The sequence below is a fragment of the Rhinoraja longicauda genome, chromosome 6 (genome assembly GCF_053455715.1).
Source record: "Rhinoraja longicauda isolate Sanriku21f chromosome 6, sRhiLon1.1, whole genome shotgun sequence".
Lineage (NCBI taxonomy): Eukaryota > Metazoa > Chordata > Chondrichthyes > Rajiformes > Arhynchobatidae > Rhinoraja > Rhinoraja longicauda.
Genome location: NC_135958.1, coordinates 68,645,036 through 68,663,713, shown reverse-complemented (window position 1 = coordinate 68,663,713; position 18,678 = coordinate 68,645,036). Strand labels below are relative to the sequence as shown.

Below are 18,678 nucleotides of genomic sequence, written 5' to 3'. Positions count from 1 at the left end.
CGAGGAATTTAACTGCTGTCTCCAGGCTATGCCACAAAGCCTACCATACTGTTGATATTCCTTGTCCTTTTCACTCTGCTGGTATTTGGGTTCACTTTGATTAGTACAGGTGTCAGGGGTTGTGGGGAGAAGAATGGAGTTGAGAGGGAAAGATAGATCAGCCATGATTGATTGGTGTAGTAGACTTGATGGGTCAAATGGCCTAATTCTGCTCCTATCACTTATTATGAACTTTGGATTTTTCTATTTCTGCTGACTCTATTCATGTAGAGTTTTGGTGCTTGTGTAAAATGCAATGTCTGTTGCAGTTATTATTCAAATATACTGTGGCAATTGAATATATGCCTTTGGGTTCCATGACATTACCTGCCAGACGAGTTTGGTTTCCCCAAAATAATTGTCCACTAAGTGAGAAATTGCATTTTATCAGTCCAGTTAGAGGCATTGTTCACCATTTGTTTCTGTACTTAATGGCCCATTACATTTAATTGGATGATAAGTGTAGCTTTCTGTTCAATGATAAATAAATGAGGGAAGTAGGGAATCGATGATGGTGGGATGTCAATGATTTGATATACTACCTCAAGCACTGTTTTTCCAATTTTCAGATTTTTGAGTAATTTCTCCCTCTATTTACACCTCCAGAAAGATTAGCTGCCATAATTAGCACATCTTTTCTCCTCGCATCTCGCCTATATCAGTCAATTCACTTTGTTTGTCTTTCTTCCCCTTCTCTGCAGCTTAAAGTGTGCCTGCTTTCTTAATTTTCCATTTTACCAAAAGATCTGTATGACACAAACCTTTTTTACATTTACTTCTTGATCTGCTGAGTATTTTCAACATTTTTGTTTCAGAGTTGCAAGTTTTTTTAATCTTTAATTTGTTTTCAAGGTTAGGATTTATTTCAAATACGATACCATATTTTACAATTTAGTTCTTGCTAACTTGGTTTGAGTATATTCTATTGAAGCAAAATCTGCATGAATTGTATATCCACAGGTGGATGTAATATTGCCAAGATATTCATGCTTAAAGTAACTTAAAATAAATTAGTGCAATAAATTTATTCAGTGACTTAATTAACATTATTTGAACTGATGTGATCAATTATACAGCTTTCTGCTCTTAACTTTTGGGTATAATTCTGTTCAGCATTCTGCTTGGTATGGACTCTATCAAAATGAATACCTGCAGACACCATGGACCGGCAGGAACTGGGGAGGGAAACCACTCTCCCGGATCTACATGTCCATCGGGCATGCAGAGTTTATTTTGGGCAGGATTCTTTAGTGTAGATCCGGGTCAACTAAGTTAAGAGAACGGTCAGTGTAGGATAATCCATTCTCAAATCAGCAATCCATTAGGAGGATGTTTGCAACCCATAGTTTAAGATCCACTGATTAAAACAGTGCAACATTTTTTAGATCTTTGGCTTATTCATGGAGGATCCATGGCACGACTAAACTTACCAAGGATCGTCATGCATGTTCTAATGATGTTTTATGCTTATGAGTGTTTCCGTAAATACAGCACTCAGTAGTGAAACTGAAGGTTTCCAAACTTCCAGGTTATTTTCCTGTTTATTACATAATATTCCCATTGTTTCATATCCTGTATTTTAAGTAGTATGGATCATGGTGTACAGCCAAAATAATTAGATGAAGCAAAAATAAATCTGTTTTTACAAAGAAAAATATCAGACATGTCCCTGTGTTTTCTTGCCTTTTTTGTTACATTTTTCAAGCAGGATTTCATCAAATCCTTAGGCTAATTTATACCAACATGATTACATTAATTTTGCAATTAAATAACTTTATATAAGCCAAATCTTGATTATGCTTATGATTTTTATCATTTATCACCCAATAAGATGGTTTCCTGATGCCCCAAGTTTTTGCAGCAGAACGTGAGTAGCGGTGTCCATTTGGTCATGTGTGAATTGTGTGAATTAAAAGCAGAGTAACCGTTTTTATATTTATTGGTTCTTTTTTTATTGTTTATATTTTGTGTTTAAGCTTCCACTGAAATACTTAATAATGAGTAGAACTTAAAATCATGAAATAAAAATCTAGTTTGCTCACCTATTTTAGCGATGTCTCATTCTGTAGTCCCTCCCGTTGAGTAATGTTGTCAATGCTATAATGGGGGTGTTTTTTTTGCACTCATCGCAATTTAAAAAAAAAAAATCAAATAATGTGATTATAATGACCCTGGCGTGAACTACGGGCCTCTTGGTGGGTTAGGTGCCGACATTTTGCTAAGGAGCTTAGAAATCAGTAAGTGTCCCATATGTCTTCTTTTTTTTTTTAAAGCCCTTTTCCCCCCAAATTTTGAAAGTATTCAATTTTGGTTGATTTTGATCACAAATTAGCTCAAAAGAATCATAGGTATGCCCATTTTTAATGCTATGGTATTTCATTATGATTTAATAACTTTCAAATTTGGCCACCCATGTCACAGGGTTTGTACCCTTATTTACGGAAACACCCTTACACAGTATATTTTCACAAGGAGTTCGGAGGAGCAAGTTTTAAATCTACATGAATGAAATAAGAGGATTAGGTTAAATACTATTTAGTAGTTAGAGGAAATTGGTGGTAAAGTTTGGCAGTCTTCCATCACAAGGAGTAAAATGATACTCAGCTGAACTGCATTGGAAAGCACTTGGCCAAAATGCATTAAATGGAAGTTATTACAAATATCTGGAAAAGGCGCTATCAATTGGAATGTAGCCTTGTGTTCGCCCCTGCTCGATGCGAGCACAGACCTGTGCAGCTACAGTTAGTGATGCAGGTCATGCTTCAAAAAAATTTAAGGATAATCTATATCTGCACAAGGCAAAAACAAAGGGTTTTAATTACATAAACAGAAAAAAGCAGTATTACCTATTATTCATGTTTGAGCTTTGTTAATGCATATACGAGTAAAACTCTTGCTCACAGCGCCAGCAACCGGGTTCGATCCTGACTACAGGTGCTATCTGTGCAGAGTTTGTCGGTTAATTGGTTTCTGCAAATTGCCCTGAGCACTTAGAACATAGAACTAGTGTACGGGTGATTAATGGTCAGCATGGACACAATGGGCTGAAGGACCTGTTTCCACGCTTTATATCTGAACTAGAAAAAGGAGTCTTTTTACAAATATAAAGGTCAAAAATCTTTTAATTTATCTACAGTTTAAAAACAATTTACAATAAAAAAAACGTAATTGAAAAAATAATCTCTTCAAATTACTGTTTTACCCTTAACTGCTTTGAATTTTCAAAATCAGCTTTAGATTTTGACAAATACCTGACTTTAAATCTATGTTTGCAGCATGTTCATAATCCTATTGCCAGTGTTATCTTATGTAAACAGATTTAAAACAAAATTGAAGTTTGGCTTTGGATGGATAATATGATATTGTTCTGCTCCAGCTTTGCTGCAGCTCCACCAGAGGTAGCTGTTCCACTTCTAATTCCGTTTTTATTACTGTGTTGTGCTTATTCCAATAAGAACCTTACTACCTCAAGATTATTCAAAAGGGAGTTACTTTCGAGACCTAATCACTTTATAGCTTTCTAAATATGCAAGTTTCACATTTTCAAAGGTAATGTTAATATTTACTGTTGGATATTGTCAGATTTCATGAAGATAGCCTTCTGATGAATATAAAGCATTTTGTTCAAAAGAATGCTTCCCTGATTTTTTTAATGTTGGTAAATGTTATTAATTTTTGAGATCATCAGATAAGATGAGCAATAATGGAGCAGCCTTCTAGTTGTGTACGACACTGCTCCAGGATTTTGCTTAGCCTGTAAGAATTTGTTGATTGTAATTCCAGGAGAAAGCAGGTTTTATAGTCCAACTCACGCAGCTTGTAAAAGCAGACACACTCATAAAGTCTTAAGTGCCGCGCTGTTTTGCCAGCATTATACAAAACAACCTCCAGGGTGATTTTTAGATTATTGTGATAATTGTGTATTCTAACTTGGATTGTTTCTTATGAGATGAATATAGCTCCTTGATGATCATTTAACTCTAAGAACATGTTAACTTCCATCTTCTTACTCTCTTTAATTATATATATTGCTATGGAAATGGCTAGCTTGGGAGAATCATGTGTGGTCACAATGTAGTTTACCCGTTTGTAAAATATTTTAAAGTCGTGGTTAATAGCCTTGCATAACAATAGCTTTGAAGTGCCTTTCGGAATTTTCTTTGAAATAAAAATCTACTGCAATCTAAAATGTAAGTTATTAAACATTACTGGATTTTTCCACAATATTGTTTTACAGTATTTGGAACGAAGGATTTGTCTGGTTTCTTGTGATGGGTTACAGATTTCACTAACTACCCCACTGATGCCTTGTACATCACTTGATTTCAAACATTCATGCACAGACCAAAGAGCAGAATTCCAGGGGTGACATGAGAGTGATTCTTTGTCACCAAAGTAACATTTGACAGAGGCCCTGGTAAATCTAAAGTCAGTGCACATCAAATAACTGGAATCCTACTTTAAACAAGGAGAAAATAATTGTCAGTGAAGAACATGTGCCTCAGGAGTTCCTTAGCACTGTGTGTTGGTCAATTAACAGGACAAAAACTAGAAAATCCCTTTTAGATTGAAGTTAATAACACCAACATTTACCATGACTGCTTGGTTGGTTGAAGATTGTATCAAATAAGGAGGAAGCTATTGAAGTGGATATTATTTTGAATTATGAGTTATTTGAACAGATATGAGTAGGATGGATGTAGAAGTCCATTGGCCAATTGTAGACGTGGGATATCACCGGGTGTGCCAACTTGATCGGCAGGAACAAGGTAGGCCGAAGGGCCTGTATCCATGCTGTATAGCATTGTGACTTTCTAAGAGCAGGAGTACCTGTCGAAGATGAACTAGTACATACTGCACAAGTGTCAATCTGTGCCACAGGTTTATGGTTGCCTTGCTGAGTGTCGCTTCTCCCATCAGGCAAGGGGTATGGAAGTGTGAAGGGACAGTTTTTCCCCTTTGCTATCAGGCAACTGAACCATCTTACCCACAACTAGAGAGCAAACCTGTGCTACTGAGTCTGAAGAAGAGGCTTGACCTGAAACATCGCCCATTCTTTCTCTCCAGAGATGCTGCCTGTCCCGATGAGTTACTCCAGCTTTTTGTGTCTCTCTCTGAGCTGCTATCTACCTCATTGGAGACCCTCGGACAATCTTTAATCGAACTTTAGTGGACTTTATCTTGCACTAAATATAATTCCCTTTACCCTGTTTCTGTACACTGTGGATTGCTTGATTGTAATCATGTATTGTCTTTCTGCTGACTGGTTAGCATGCAACAAAAGCTTTTCACTCTACCTTGGTAACCTAAACTATTGTCTAAGATGTTACATCCCTTGTATACTGTGCTTCTGATCCTACCCAACCTGTCTCATTCTTTCATTAATTGAGACTTCAGTCAAATCACCCCTGAATACATACTGTGGTAATACATAGAAGCTCATTTATGCTAATGCAGCTCTTTAAAATTTACTGAGTGGCCAAAGCCTCTTAAACAGGAAGTCATTGCAGCAGCTCTGCTAACCTTTTTAAACAGAGGAAATGTTATCACCCGTGAAGTTCTTTGCATCTTTATGACCATTTCTTTGATTATTCCCACTCTTATAGATTTTCTTGTATTTTTGAGAACACTTACAAGGTTATATGTGTGTACTTATTGCATGGTAAGAATATATGAGGTTGCAAGTTTCCATGATGTACAAGGTGAGAAATGCATATTATTTTGCTTTCAATGAAAATAAAGGGTTGGGACAGAAAATAAGAGGGGAAAAGAGAGCGTTTCAGCTGTTTGGTTATGCCCAACTTGATTTGAATATAATTTATTACTCTTCAGTTCACCTTCACTGGGTGCATATCTTGCTTTGCCTGTTAGTTTAAAAAAAATACACTTATCAGCATCCTTCAAATTTGACGCCCAGCAATAGACTTGACAGTTAATCTTATGTTGATGAGGCTATCAATAATTTCATTTTGAATCGGATTCTGCTTGAGTGCTGCCAGCATATTTTGTGGTATGTAAAGATATCGCCCAAATACTTAGTCTTGTTTTTCTAATTTACACCATCAGTGGAATTTCATCTAAAGTAGTCTGTGTTTTTGTTTGATCTAAGATGCATGAGTCAGATATAGATAATTGAATCTGAACAATGTCAAATAGAATTCTGCAGAATCACCTAGATTTAGTAACCATTTAGAAAACAAATTGCCTCCTACGCTTCATTATTCTAACAAAGTTATTACAATAGGACCTTGCTTACCCTTTCATTACCAAAAATATGTCGTGATTTGAACGGACAATATTCCTGAATTCACCTTAAATAGATCTAATCTGCGGGCTATTTATAACTTCAGTATCACAACTGATCATAAAAAGTTATGGACAGCTTGTGAGAGGGAATAAACATTGACTTGCATGTGTGTTATGCACTTGTGCCTCTTAAAGTACAAATAGTAAGCAAAATAGTTTATTTCAAATTATTTGCAACGTTTGGTAAGAAACCATATTTGCTTGGCATTACAGTTCTCGGCTCTGAGTTGCACCAAAACTAAAAAAAACTGCAGCATGCAGGGACTTCGGCAGCTGGTATGCCATTCCAATTGGGTTGATAAGTTCTCAGCTTTTGGTTCTTCTGTCTCAGAAGGATGCAGGAATCCACAGCTTGAGCTGTACTTACAGTGGAAAGCTTACCTGCAGTGTGGTGCTTGCTTATATCAGATTATCTGAGTTTGGGTAATGTTTCTCTTTGAACTCGAGCTTTTCATTGCCAGTTGGATGTCAAATACAAAACCACCTGACCTATCAAGTAACTCTTAATACTTTAATTTAAAATATGTTGGCTTTAAGGAGTGAAACCCTTTTACAAAACTTGCAGATTTAACAGCTCTTCAATATTTTGAGGACTATTCATATTCGATATATTTCCTAAATTGTTAACAGATCGCAAAAACTTGCTGCTTTTAAATAACTGGTGCACATAAAGTCTTTGGCTGAATATGGGATTTAGATTCAACTGATCCGAAGCTTAATTTGGGGGACAGAATCTATCTATGTGCAGCCTGTGACCAAGTTTGAAGCTAACAAAATCTGACTTGGGGTTAATGTTGATGCCTAAATGCCTTGAAAGGGCACAGACAGGAGATCCAAGATTCTGGGAAGGATAAATCTGAACTGGCTGACGTAAACCAACTAATAGTTTTCAGTAGTACAGGATAAAATCAGCATATGCCTGCATCAATTCTGAAAAAAATAATTACTGCAATCACACAACTGTGGTTTAGGAAGGGTAAAACAAAATTGAGTAAAAATTACTTTGGGAGGCCTTGTCAATGGACCTACTTCCTTCTGGGGAAAGCATTGTTGGAAGAATGTGATAAAAGCAGCTTGCCAATACTACATTTTGGAAAATGTATTTGCATTGGAAATATAGAAAAATTATAATGGGAGTATTGGAATATGTGAGTTGAGGGCAGCCCCATATTGTGTTTTCTTCAAGATTATTAAAATCTAACTTTCATGTCACATAAGAGCAGCTTATCTGTTCTTGGAAATCTTTTGTGCATAGATGTGCGTTGAGGCTGCACCCCTTGAGCCATGCACCACAGTGAAGGATTTTCCCGGTTCTAATAAGCCTTTCTGTTTTGTAATGCATAAAGGGTTCTGGTTTTGTGTAGATTCCTGCCCTTTTTCAGTGTGGGGGCCTTGTTAGAATGTGCATGAAAGCCCTATATGTCATTCTGAATGTATGTCACTGATGAAAAGGTCAAAGGTTGACTGGTCAGGAAGTTCCTCTTTGTGTGTGGCTAAGATTTAGAACAGTGTATGGTTCATACTGTTTAAAGCTTTGCGCATATTGAAGTTCCCTGAAATCTGTCTACGTCAATTCATTTGAAGACTTAGCATTTTAATTCATTTTCTGTTAACATTTAACCCTTTGTGCACTATATGTTCTTAACATTTTTCTGGAAAGCGTACTAAAATAGCATATCCTTTCCTATTACTTCACCAACAAACTTGCTAAGAAACAGTGACAGCACTGATAGTATAATCCTGATTACCTTTCACAATGAAAAGTCCACATGGTAACAACTTTTTAGTACTTCAATTTTTCCATGGGACCATCTTGAAAGGTCTAAGGTTGATATGGGCATTTTTGGAGGGGTATACATCAATAGAAACCACAGTGGATGTGTTATTTTATTTAGTCCTCTCCTCTATCCCAATATATATATATATATCTATATATCATATATCGTTGAATCAATTAAATTGAATTTTTGGAAGTCCAGTACTTCAGTCTATTATATTTAAATTAGTTTATTCTTATCTTGATGCAGCAATCTGTGCTGCTCCTCTAATTTGAGTGCTTTATCTTGGGTGACTGTTCATTTGCAGAACTGATGCAATGCTGCATTTTTGGAGATCCTGCATTTTAAATGAAGCATTAAACTGAACCCACTTTTCTCATACTTTAAAAAAATTGTATGTTTAACATGAGTGCAAACAACTGCAAAGCAATGGGAAATGAGCCTGATTCAGAGCCTGGTTCTAGAATTAACAGGATACCATGAGCAAATTGCTGGCCTTTTGTATTGTTGCATTCTGAGTCTCCTGTTTCCAGATCTCTAACAGGGTTGTGAGGGACAAAGAACATGCGCTGGTCCATCTGCCACACTTTGGCCTTTTTTAATTTGTTGGTGTGCATTTTATGTACTCCAAGCGGTTTTGCATTATTGCATTTGGTAATGAAATGCACATATAATCCCTGGTACCGGAAGCAAACATCTTTGTAAAAAGAAAAAAAAATGACAATGGTGCCATCGTTAAAGTTTTAAGTTACTGAATTCTCAGAAGAGTTTGGCAACAGAAAGAACACATTTTTTTACACACAAATATTCATTTCAGTTCCCAGTGATTCGTGGAACATAGGACAGTACAGTACAGGAACAGGCCCTGCGGCCCTCAATGCCTGCAATGTTTGCAAGGGGGGAAAAAAAATGATGATTGGAAAATTATACAGGAAAATGAACGTAGTAAATTTTTGGAGTGCAATTGAAATTCCCTTGGAAAAATGCTGTTTTATAAAAAAATTGTTATCCATTACCGTGCCACATCAAAGCTTCATTGTTACAATAAGACATGGGTGTTAACTGTCTCCACAAAAATAAGGAATTGATTTTTAAGAAAGTAAGTATTTTTATTACATTGCAGTAATCTGGGCAGCTGGCTGGCTTGAAATAAGTTTTTTTAAAAGATCAAGTTGCTAACAAATTAATCCTCATAGTTACACATAGTAAAATTTTGCAGCCCTCTAAAGAGCATTGGGATTGGCTTATTCTTGTCATGTGTATGAGTTAGTGAAAAACTTACCTGTTTAACTGTTATCCGGGCAAATCGTGACGTACATCAGGTAACGAAAAACAGAGTACAGAATGTAGTCTTACAGCTGCAGAGAAATTGCAGATAGAAAAGTGCAAGGACCGTGAAGAGGTAGATTGGAGGATTGGGAAATTCATCCCTAGCACACGAGGTCTGTTCCAGAGTGACAACAGCAGGGAAGAAGCTGTTCCTGAGTCTGGTGGTATGTGCTTTCAAGCTTTGGTATTTTCTGCCGGATGGGAAAGGAGAGAAGAGCGGTGTGTGTGGTCCTTGATTATATTGACTGCTTTCCTGAGACAGCATGCAGTGTAGATGGAGTCAATGGCAGGGAATCTGGAATGTGTGATTGACGGGAGTTTATTCATAACTCTTTCCCTACCAAGCTGTCATGTATCAGGATAGGATGCTTTCTATGGTGCATCTGTACGAATTGGTAGGAGTCTTTGGAAACATGCTGGATTTCCAGAGTCTTCTGCGGAAATGGAGGCATTGGTGTGCTTTCTTAGCCATGGTGTCAATGTGCTTTAAACTAAGATATTTATACTAGGAAATTGCAGCTGTCAACCATCTCCGCTTCAATTCTATTGCTAAAGACTGGGCTTTGTGCTCCACCCAACTTAATGAAGTCGATGACCAGCTCCTTCGTTTTGCAAAACTGTGCAAATTAAACTTCATGTCATTTTGGATTTCCTCAGACTAAATAAGGCTCATCATCCACTCCACTCTTAACATAAAGGTTATAAATGGTTGTGTTAAATTGAGGGATGTCTGGATTGGGGTTTTTAACTACAAGGAGGTAGGACAGATTGGAATTGTTTTCTCTGGATTGCTGGATGTTGTGGGGAGGCCTGATAGAAGTATATCAAATTATGAGTAGCATAGATAGGGTAAACAGTCAGAACCCATTTCCCAGAATGGAGAAATCAAATACTAAAGGGCATAGCTTTAAGATGACAGGAGTAAAGTTTAAAGAACTTGTGCATGGCAATTTCTTTACACAGACGGTGGTGAATGCCTGGTACATGTTGCCAGGGGTAGTGGTGGAGGCAGATACAATTGTGGCATTTCAAAGACTTTTGGATAAGCAGATGGATATTCAGGGAATTGGAGAGATTTAGATTATGTGCAAGCAGATAAAGGTTGATCTTGTCATTATGTTCGGCACAGACATGTGGGCCGAAGGGCCTGTTCCTGGGTGCTGTCCTATGTTCTATGCTTGTATTGGTAACTGAAATGAATACATGTGTGTAGGCTTGGAGCTCAGCTCAGTAGAAGGCATTCGACAGATTCACTACTGATGTTGCAATAATCAGTGTTCTGGAGTGCAATAGCCGTAGGTTGAACTGTTTCCCGTTAGTTCTGAAAACCAACTGCACTTCCAAGGGGTGTTTATTAGACATGAGATGCAACATTGCTGAAATAAAAAAATAAGAAGTGTCAATTCTCAGATGTATTTTTTTTTAATATAGGCTTTCTCAGGGTTGTCTCAGTTGTAGCCCTGTTATAATGCAAACATAAAATGATGATGAAACTTGCAATTGTTGAAGTTGAAGGCTAGTGAATTTGAACAAAACCATGGTGATTTTCTCTGTATTTTGCTTGAAACACAATGAAGATAATGTCCAGTGTACCTACATAAATGAAATCCACATGAAAATTCACCGACAATCATTGCTTTATTCACTGACACATAAGATGATCGACCTTGCACTCAAAAGTGTATTTGTTGAATACACAGGGTACAAACTAGAACAATTCAGGTTTTACTTCAGCTTTATAGGCACATTAAACACAACAATAACAAAGTGAATAGATAATAAATTATCAGTTATTCTAAACCAAACTACGTAGAGAAATCATTGTTGTGCAAAGTGTGCAGTGGTTCAGTGATGATGTAGAGCTGTAGTACAGTTGTTCAGGTGAAATGCATAGGAAGGAACTGCAGATGCTGGTTTAAACCGAAAATAGACAAGATGCTGGAGGAACTCAGCAGGACAGGCAGCATCTCTGGAGAGAAGGAATGGGTCCCTTTTCTCCAGAGATGCTGCCTGTCCCGCTGAGTTCCTCCAGCGTCTTGTGTCTCCATACAGTTGTTCAGGGTAGTTTAAAAGCTGTTGGTGAGGAGAAGCTGTTCTTGAACTAGGAGCCAATGATCCTCGGGCTCCTGCATCATCTTCCCAATTGTAGCAGTGAGATGAGGGTGGTGAGTGCCTTTGATATTAGCTGCTTTCTTAGGCAGTGCTTTCTGTAAATCCCTTCGAATTTCTAGTGTTTATAAAATTGAGGGGCATAGACAGAGTAGATAACTGGACTTTTTTCAAGGTTCAGGGAATCTAAAATTATAGGATATAGGTCTAAGGTGAGGGGGAAAGTTTAAATGAGATCTAAGGGACAGGTTTTACCCCACAGAGGGTGGAGGGCATGTGGACAACCTGCCGGAGGCACAGTATTGAAAAAGCATTTGTTCAGTTACATGAACACGAAAAGAAGAGGGATATTGGCCAAATGAAGGGAAGTGGGATTAGTGTAGATTGGGATCTCAGTCATGATTAACCAAATGTGAAAATTGGTGGTGGTCCTCTCTGGAATTTGGATTCCATGCCAATAATTTGGTAAATTAGCAGGTTACTTATTCCATGGAAAATGTTGATAACTGGTTAGCAGCGGTGGGGGGTTTGCAACACCTCTTGTTTCATGGCCCCTTCTCAATTACAAATGCTTTATGTGACAACTTTACTTCAAGAATAGGGAGTGTTTAATTATCATATGCACCAAGAACGAAACAATGAAATTCTTTTAGTCATGCAGCATAGAAAGAGGGTTTTTGGCCCAATGTGTCCATGCTGACCAAAATGCCCCATTGTAGCTAGTCCCATCTGCCTCTAAACGTTTCCTAGCCATCAGCCTGTCCAAATGTCTTATCCCAAACGTCCCATATCACCTTTCCTTTCATGTGTCTTATAACATTTACCTTTAAAAAGTTACAATTATATTGATTTATTACGCAAGCACGCTCTGTTATTCTGTGGCAAGTAACAGCATATTCATGCTATAAATTTAACATTCATGCCGAGATGTGGAGACCCTGTCATCATTAATTTGTGTTATGGTGATTGGATGTCAAGGTCCAAAGTGACTGAAATGAAGTAAACTCATGATATATGAATCACCATGTTCTACTTTGTTCTGGTGTTCACGGAAGTTGATAACAGTTTCAACTGTCCCCACACTACTTTGATGCAAACATTGAAATTGCCAGTCTTGAAGTAGGTGTGATGTTCTTCCACAAATTTAGCAAATACTGAATCTTTCAGCAATACATTTTTTTTAATGTGCTGGTCGTTAAATTATAAAGTACCAGTCTAATAAAAATATAGTAAAATAAGAAAAGATTTTAGAAAGATTTTTTGGAACATCTTTTATTTTCTCTATGTAATTTTGGCTTTAATACATTTTCTGCATTAAACTCCTTGGATTAATTCACTCATGATATTAATTTGGCCAGGCCAGCAGCAATGGGAATGTTTAAACTTTCAGTGAGTTTAGAATGTTGTTCTCGAACCAGCAAGATTGAATAATATATTTTAATGCACGTTCTGCATTAGAATTAACTGAAGGACTATTGAAAGCACAAGAATAATCACTGACTGCTTTAACCACAAGGTTGTTTGTTCCAGGTTAGAAATTCCTGGATATCATGCATGTAAAAAAATATGAATTTAAATTGTTCCAAGCGCATAGTGAGTGATATGTTGATTCTTAAGGATCCATGTGATACTTTTATGAAATTAATTGTTGTATAGGGCAGGACTTGCAATTGTTTACATTTTAGTTTGCCCATTACTATAAAGAGCTTGTATCAGTATTTCTGAAATGGTGGGTTTGTGTCTTGTAAAAGAATGGATGATTAATTGTCCAAAAAACGTTATTTTGCAATAAACCAGTGCCTTTGCACATACCGTTAGACAAGACTGGCATGTTGGGAAATGGGCTGAAATTTTAGTGTTTAAGTTTGTTGTAAATCTTTTTTTTTTTTAAGTGCTTTATCTAATGTTGTATTTTGTTCTTGTATAAATCTTCCTAGAGAAGTAATTTTCTAGAACTTGGAAAGTGGATTTGGATAGCAAAGTTATAACTGGCCAGATCACAAGCTATGATGCAGGTCTGTGCCATGATTCTTCAAAAGTGGCCTTCCTGTGATTAAATCAGCTTGTCAGCAAGAGGGAGCTACAGGAAAGTCCTTCCTGGCAGCTGGTTAAAGGATAACATTATCCTGATAACAAGTGATTTTCTTGCAGAGCAGAACAATGTACGACATTAGAAATCAGCAGCAGCGCAGTATTTTGAGAATAAACTGAAACTTGTTTATTTCCTCAGTGTGCTAACGTCAACAGGTCGTAGGATGGTCACGGTAGATAAGGTCTTGATCATTTCCAACCTTGGACCCACAAAATCTTGGCTGCATGTGCAAAAGCAAACTTATAACAAAAAACTGAACTTGTCTCTGAAACTGTCAGAAGTGGAATGAATTCCCGAGTGACAGCTTGTGCTATGGTCCATTAGCCTGTTTCTACACGTGTGGTCTGTAATGCTAATGTGGGAAGCCATCAGAAAATAGAAGTCCGTTTGCCTTCCAATTTATGATTGCCAACCAAACAAAGTCATATTGGAATATGTGTTTCAAAAATCAAGCCAACACAAAAAAGGTTTGGGGGAAAAAAACCATCATCCGTCCCACGAAAGGTACACAAAGATGTACAAATTTAGAATAAATTTATTAGATTTGAACACTTAACTCTTTTAAATGTTTAGGCGTAGAAATTCATGAAACAATCTTGAGCGCATTTTGAACTGCACAAAGTGTTTAATATTCCAATGAAGTACGACAGAGTTAGTATTGTATTTTCCTTTAATATTCTTTTGGCACCACTCCAATTTTGCAATTCATTTGTGCACCATTCTGCTGTTTTGTGCCTGTATTTATGGTTGTATCTCTCATTATTGTAAGTTTGCTGTTTACTCTGAGCTTCACGTGAGCAAAGAATTTCATTGCAGCCTGGTGTTCATGACAAACTAATCTGAACCTGAATCAGATGTTAAATGTCAGGGACTTCTATTGCATTCCCACTCTTGTAGTAGCGAACAATACCACCTAGAGTTCATTTTAGGGACTGTTCTTTCATAAAGTAAATTTAGCTGAGAGGCTGAATTAAATTTTCTAGTTACTCATGTGTTAATTAAATATTTTGATTGTTCAAAAATAAAATTTTCATTGTGCAATCATGTATGCTATCGTTTGTAAGCATTTTTTTCCAAAAATATTCATGTGAACAATTTCAGACCCAGTGTCTTAACGTTATGACACCATGTTAGGACTTTGTTGCTCAGCTCAATAATGATTTCAAACTTGACTTGAATAACTTTCCTGAAAACTGGTGACACATGGAGCACTAATAGTATTTTATAATTGAACCAAAATTTTGTAAAGAAAGCTGAAAGAAATTCACATATGTTAATATTAATTTATAGAGTCATAGTCAAACAGCAAGGAAGCAGCCCCTTCAGTTGAACTTGCCATTCTGACCACGATGTCCCATCTATACGTCCGCCAACATTTGGCTCATACCTCTATAAACCTTTCCTATCCATTTACCTGTCCAAATGTCTTTTAGATGTTGTTATAGTACATACCTCAACTACCTCCTCTGGCAGCTCATTTCCACCACCCCATGTGTGGAAAATCTTGCCCTTTAGGTTCAAATTCAATCGTTCCCACCTAACCTTAAACCCATGGTTCTTGATATCCTTACACGGGAGGGGGTGGGGGGGGGGTTAGGTTTACAAACAGATTTAGCCAAACTGTCGAAAACTAATAGGTTTAGAACAAGCAGTTCGGTCGTGAAATTTTAAAGAAGCGGGGCAGGGGCTTTGTCATCGTGGACAGTCCGAACAAGTTAAAAGCTCAATTACATTGAATGTAGTTGTGCTACTGGGGACATAAAGGAGGTTGAATCAAGATGATGCCAAAGCATTGCCGAAATATTTCACAATAATTGTTCAAATCAGTGATAATTTGTCAAAGTTGAATAATGGCTTATTTTTGGATTTCTGTATTTTTAGCTGAAAACGGTGTGATCAACGAAGCGAATGATGATAGAGACCGTCCAAAATTAGAGAAAGATGTTGTAGAGCAACCACAGATAAAGGTCCCAATAGAACCACAGGAAGATAGAGATGACAAGGGCGAAGAGGTCCAGCTGGATCGTCCTGACCAAGGTACTGCAAGAGGTTGCTCTGTGCAAATTGACTTAGAATGGGAATTGATTTTATTTATCGACTGGTAATTTGGATCTGACCTCTGACAAACAAATTTTTGTTTGGTGTGATTTTTGTTCTCACTGTTGTGCTAAAACCTTATTTTCCCATATCAAAGAGGAAAATCGGAGGGGAAATAATTTCTATGCTTTTTTTTTGCAAGGCAATTTTTATATTTGTTTTTCTCTGTTGCATAGGTTAACCTATGGAAATTTGCAAAACATAGCTTAACTCCCCACCAGCTTTCCTCCTCAATATAGGGAAATGACAAATTTTGCAGGCTCTGGAGCGATTGCAATATTGCACTCATGATATAAAATTAGACCAACTTTAGGGTACTGCTTGAGAAGAAAGTTTATAACCTTATGCAAGAGAATGTCTTGCTTATCCCAAAGCTTTTTGACTAATATTTACTACACAATTCAGAAACTAACCTTTTCAGGAGAAAAACCTTTTTACTCGTATTAAAAAGTACCTCATTAAAAGTAACAGCAACTGGAGTTTGATGTCATTGAAACAAACAAGCACAGACACAAGTCCTGAAGTGATTTCTGCATGTTTTTTAACCACAAAATATTTCTATTTGAATGTAGAGAGCAACCAAAAACTTTAGGAGATAAAAGTTTAGCCCATCTGCTATTTTACCTCTAATTTACTGAGCAACATTTTGGGATCGGTTAGTTTCAAATATCAGCGTAAGATAGAAAACCATGCCGGCAAGATTTATTCTGAGCTGCAAGATAAATATTGTTGTATAAAAGCAGTGCTTTTTTTTGTAGAGGGAGAAAGGTGCCGAGACACAAGATTAATAAACATGTGTATCACATGGCCGGAAAATGATATGACGTTTAACATTTTAGAGATATCAGTAAGCGATAATGGTGCATGCCATCATAAAAACGATACAGAAAATTAACTAGACTGCAGTTCTTCAGCCCACATTGGCAATAATGATAGGAAGCAGAAACATAATGTGAATACTTAAATAGACCTTGATCTGCTTTCTTGTAACACATAATTTGTAATTAGATGAGAAACATTTAGGGCGGCACAGTGGCGCAGCGGTAGAGTTGCTGCCTTACAGCACCAGATACCTGGATTCAATCCTAACTACGGGTGCTATCTGTATGGAATTTGTGCATTTTCCTTATGACCGCATGGGGGTTTTTTGGCTTCTGTAAATTGTCTCTAGTGTGTTTGATAGAAGGTGTGCATGGATTATCGCTCATCGGTGTGGACTTGGTGGGCCGAAGGGCCTGTTTCCACGCTACATCTCTTAACTAAACTAAACTAAATGAAGTTTAGAAACTTGAAAATAAATCCAAAACATCCAAAATGATTTTTTTTGAAGTGACAACCGAGATCTATGTTAAAAACAAATTCCCAGGTGATAGTGTGGATTTCTGAAAAATTTGTTCGGCTTGCATCCAGCTTTTTTCTTTTTTTCCTTTGCAGGAGTTGCTCATCCCGTCGGAGAGGCTCATCGACATGAACCACCAAACCCACACGATGAAGTTATTGTAGATGAAGGTATGGATGGTGATGACTCAAATGAAAAGAAACTACTGAGAATGAAAACTGTGCAGGCAGATGGTGTAAATCAGGAAGCTAAAATAAATATTAAGGAAAAAGAGGTAAAAGAATCAAACAATGAAGCCAAAATTAATTTTGCAGTAAAAGAAGAGGATGGAAGAATTGGAAATGAAATCAACAATCCTGGAAATGCTCCAGAAGTTAAACCAGAACAAAAGGAACAGCGATCCGATGTGGAAGAGGAAATGAATGCAAGAGGTGCAGAGCCTCAAGCAGGTGTAGAACTACAAATGATGGATAAACATGGCAACATTCCTGGAAAAGATGACTCAGTGATTCATAATCAAGAAGGAATTGTGGAAAACATAAACAACAGAGATCTTAAAAATGGTAAGTTGCATCTGGTCAGATCCATCTCAAACCGTGGCAGGTTGCTGTATTATTTCCTACAGATGATGTAAATTGTGACTAGTAAAGGGAAGTGGTAGAGTACATTACAAGTTAATTTGCAGAGGGGTTGATAAAGCGATCTACTTTGAGGTGTTCCTGGCAATGTTTACAACCAACCCGCCAGTGAAGTACTGAGCATTTCTAAGTCATGCAGATTTGCAGGCAAACCTGTTGCATAGAGTTGGAATGGTTGAGTGGTGAGCTTCTTATCCAAAAGAGTGTAACATCTGCACTGTTTCTTTAGCATGAAGATCCATTTGGTTTGTCCAGTTCAGTTGACTTCTGATTACTCGTGACCTTTCTCTCCTCTCATCCTGCCTACCCAATTCCAGAATTAATTTAAAACACAAAATGCTTTGAGTGAGGCAGCAACTGGAGAGGGAATAGACAGGCAATATTTTGGGTCACGACCCCCTGTCCATTCCCTTTCCAGATGCTGCCTGACCCGCTGAGTTCCTCCGGCACTTTGTGTTTCGCACAAGATTCAAGCATATGCAGTTCCTTGTGTTTCCAGTTTAAGTTGTAGGGATTTAGCTATGGTTGTGCTGTTTCCAACGCCTTTCTCTTCACTGCCATGCTCTATTTATTTGCCTAGCAAATAATTCTGCATGATCTGAATTTTGGATATGATATTAACACCAATTTTTGAAAAACTGGGAGAGATTGAGCAATGTAAAAAAAAAATTGCAGCAGTCTATTTGTTGAGCTTCAGTTTTCCTGTTTGGACGGTTCAATTGAATTAATCCATTCATCTAATTGTTTCCTGCAGAAATTGGACATTTCCTCAATGACTGCTGACGCTTATTTTGGCCAAAAGTGTTTTTCGTATCATTTGGCATGTTAACAAAAATGGTTTTGCATTTTAATTTGCTGACTTCATTTTTGTTTCTACACGGCTATCATCAGCAAAGCTGCACCCATTAAGGCCCAATTGGTCAGGGCAGAACCTGAAATAAAGTTGAGGAT

General features: G+C 37.3%; 1 protein-coding gene across 2 annotated transcripts in view; it reads left to right on the top strand.

Moving 5' to 3' along the window:
* Positions 1-18,678, top strand: part of slc38a10 (solute carrier family 38 member 10) — a 97,819-nt gene that overhangs the window by 67,937 nt on the left and 11,204 nt on the right. Inside the window, exons 12-14 of one of the 2 annotated variants that reach the window (XM_078401264.1) lie at positions 15,535-15,690; positions 17,185-17,259; positions 17,404-17,652. In XM_078401264.1, the coding sequence (XP_078257390.1) occupies positions 15,535-15,690; positions 17,185-17,259; positions 17,404-17,652 (480 nt within the window). Of the gene's footprint in view, positions 1-15,534; positions 15,691-17,184; positions 17,653-18,678 lie in introns of both variants that reach the window. The other variant, XM_078401263.1, reaches the window with a different exon arrangement.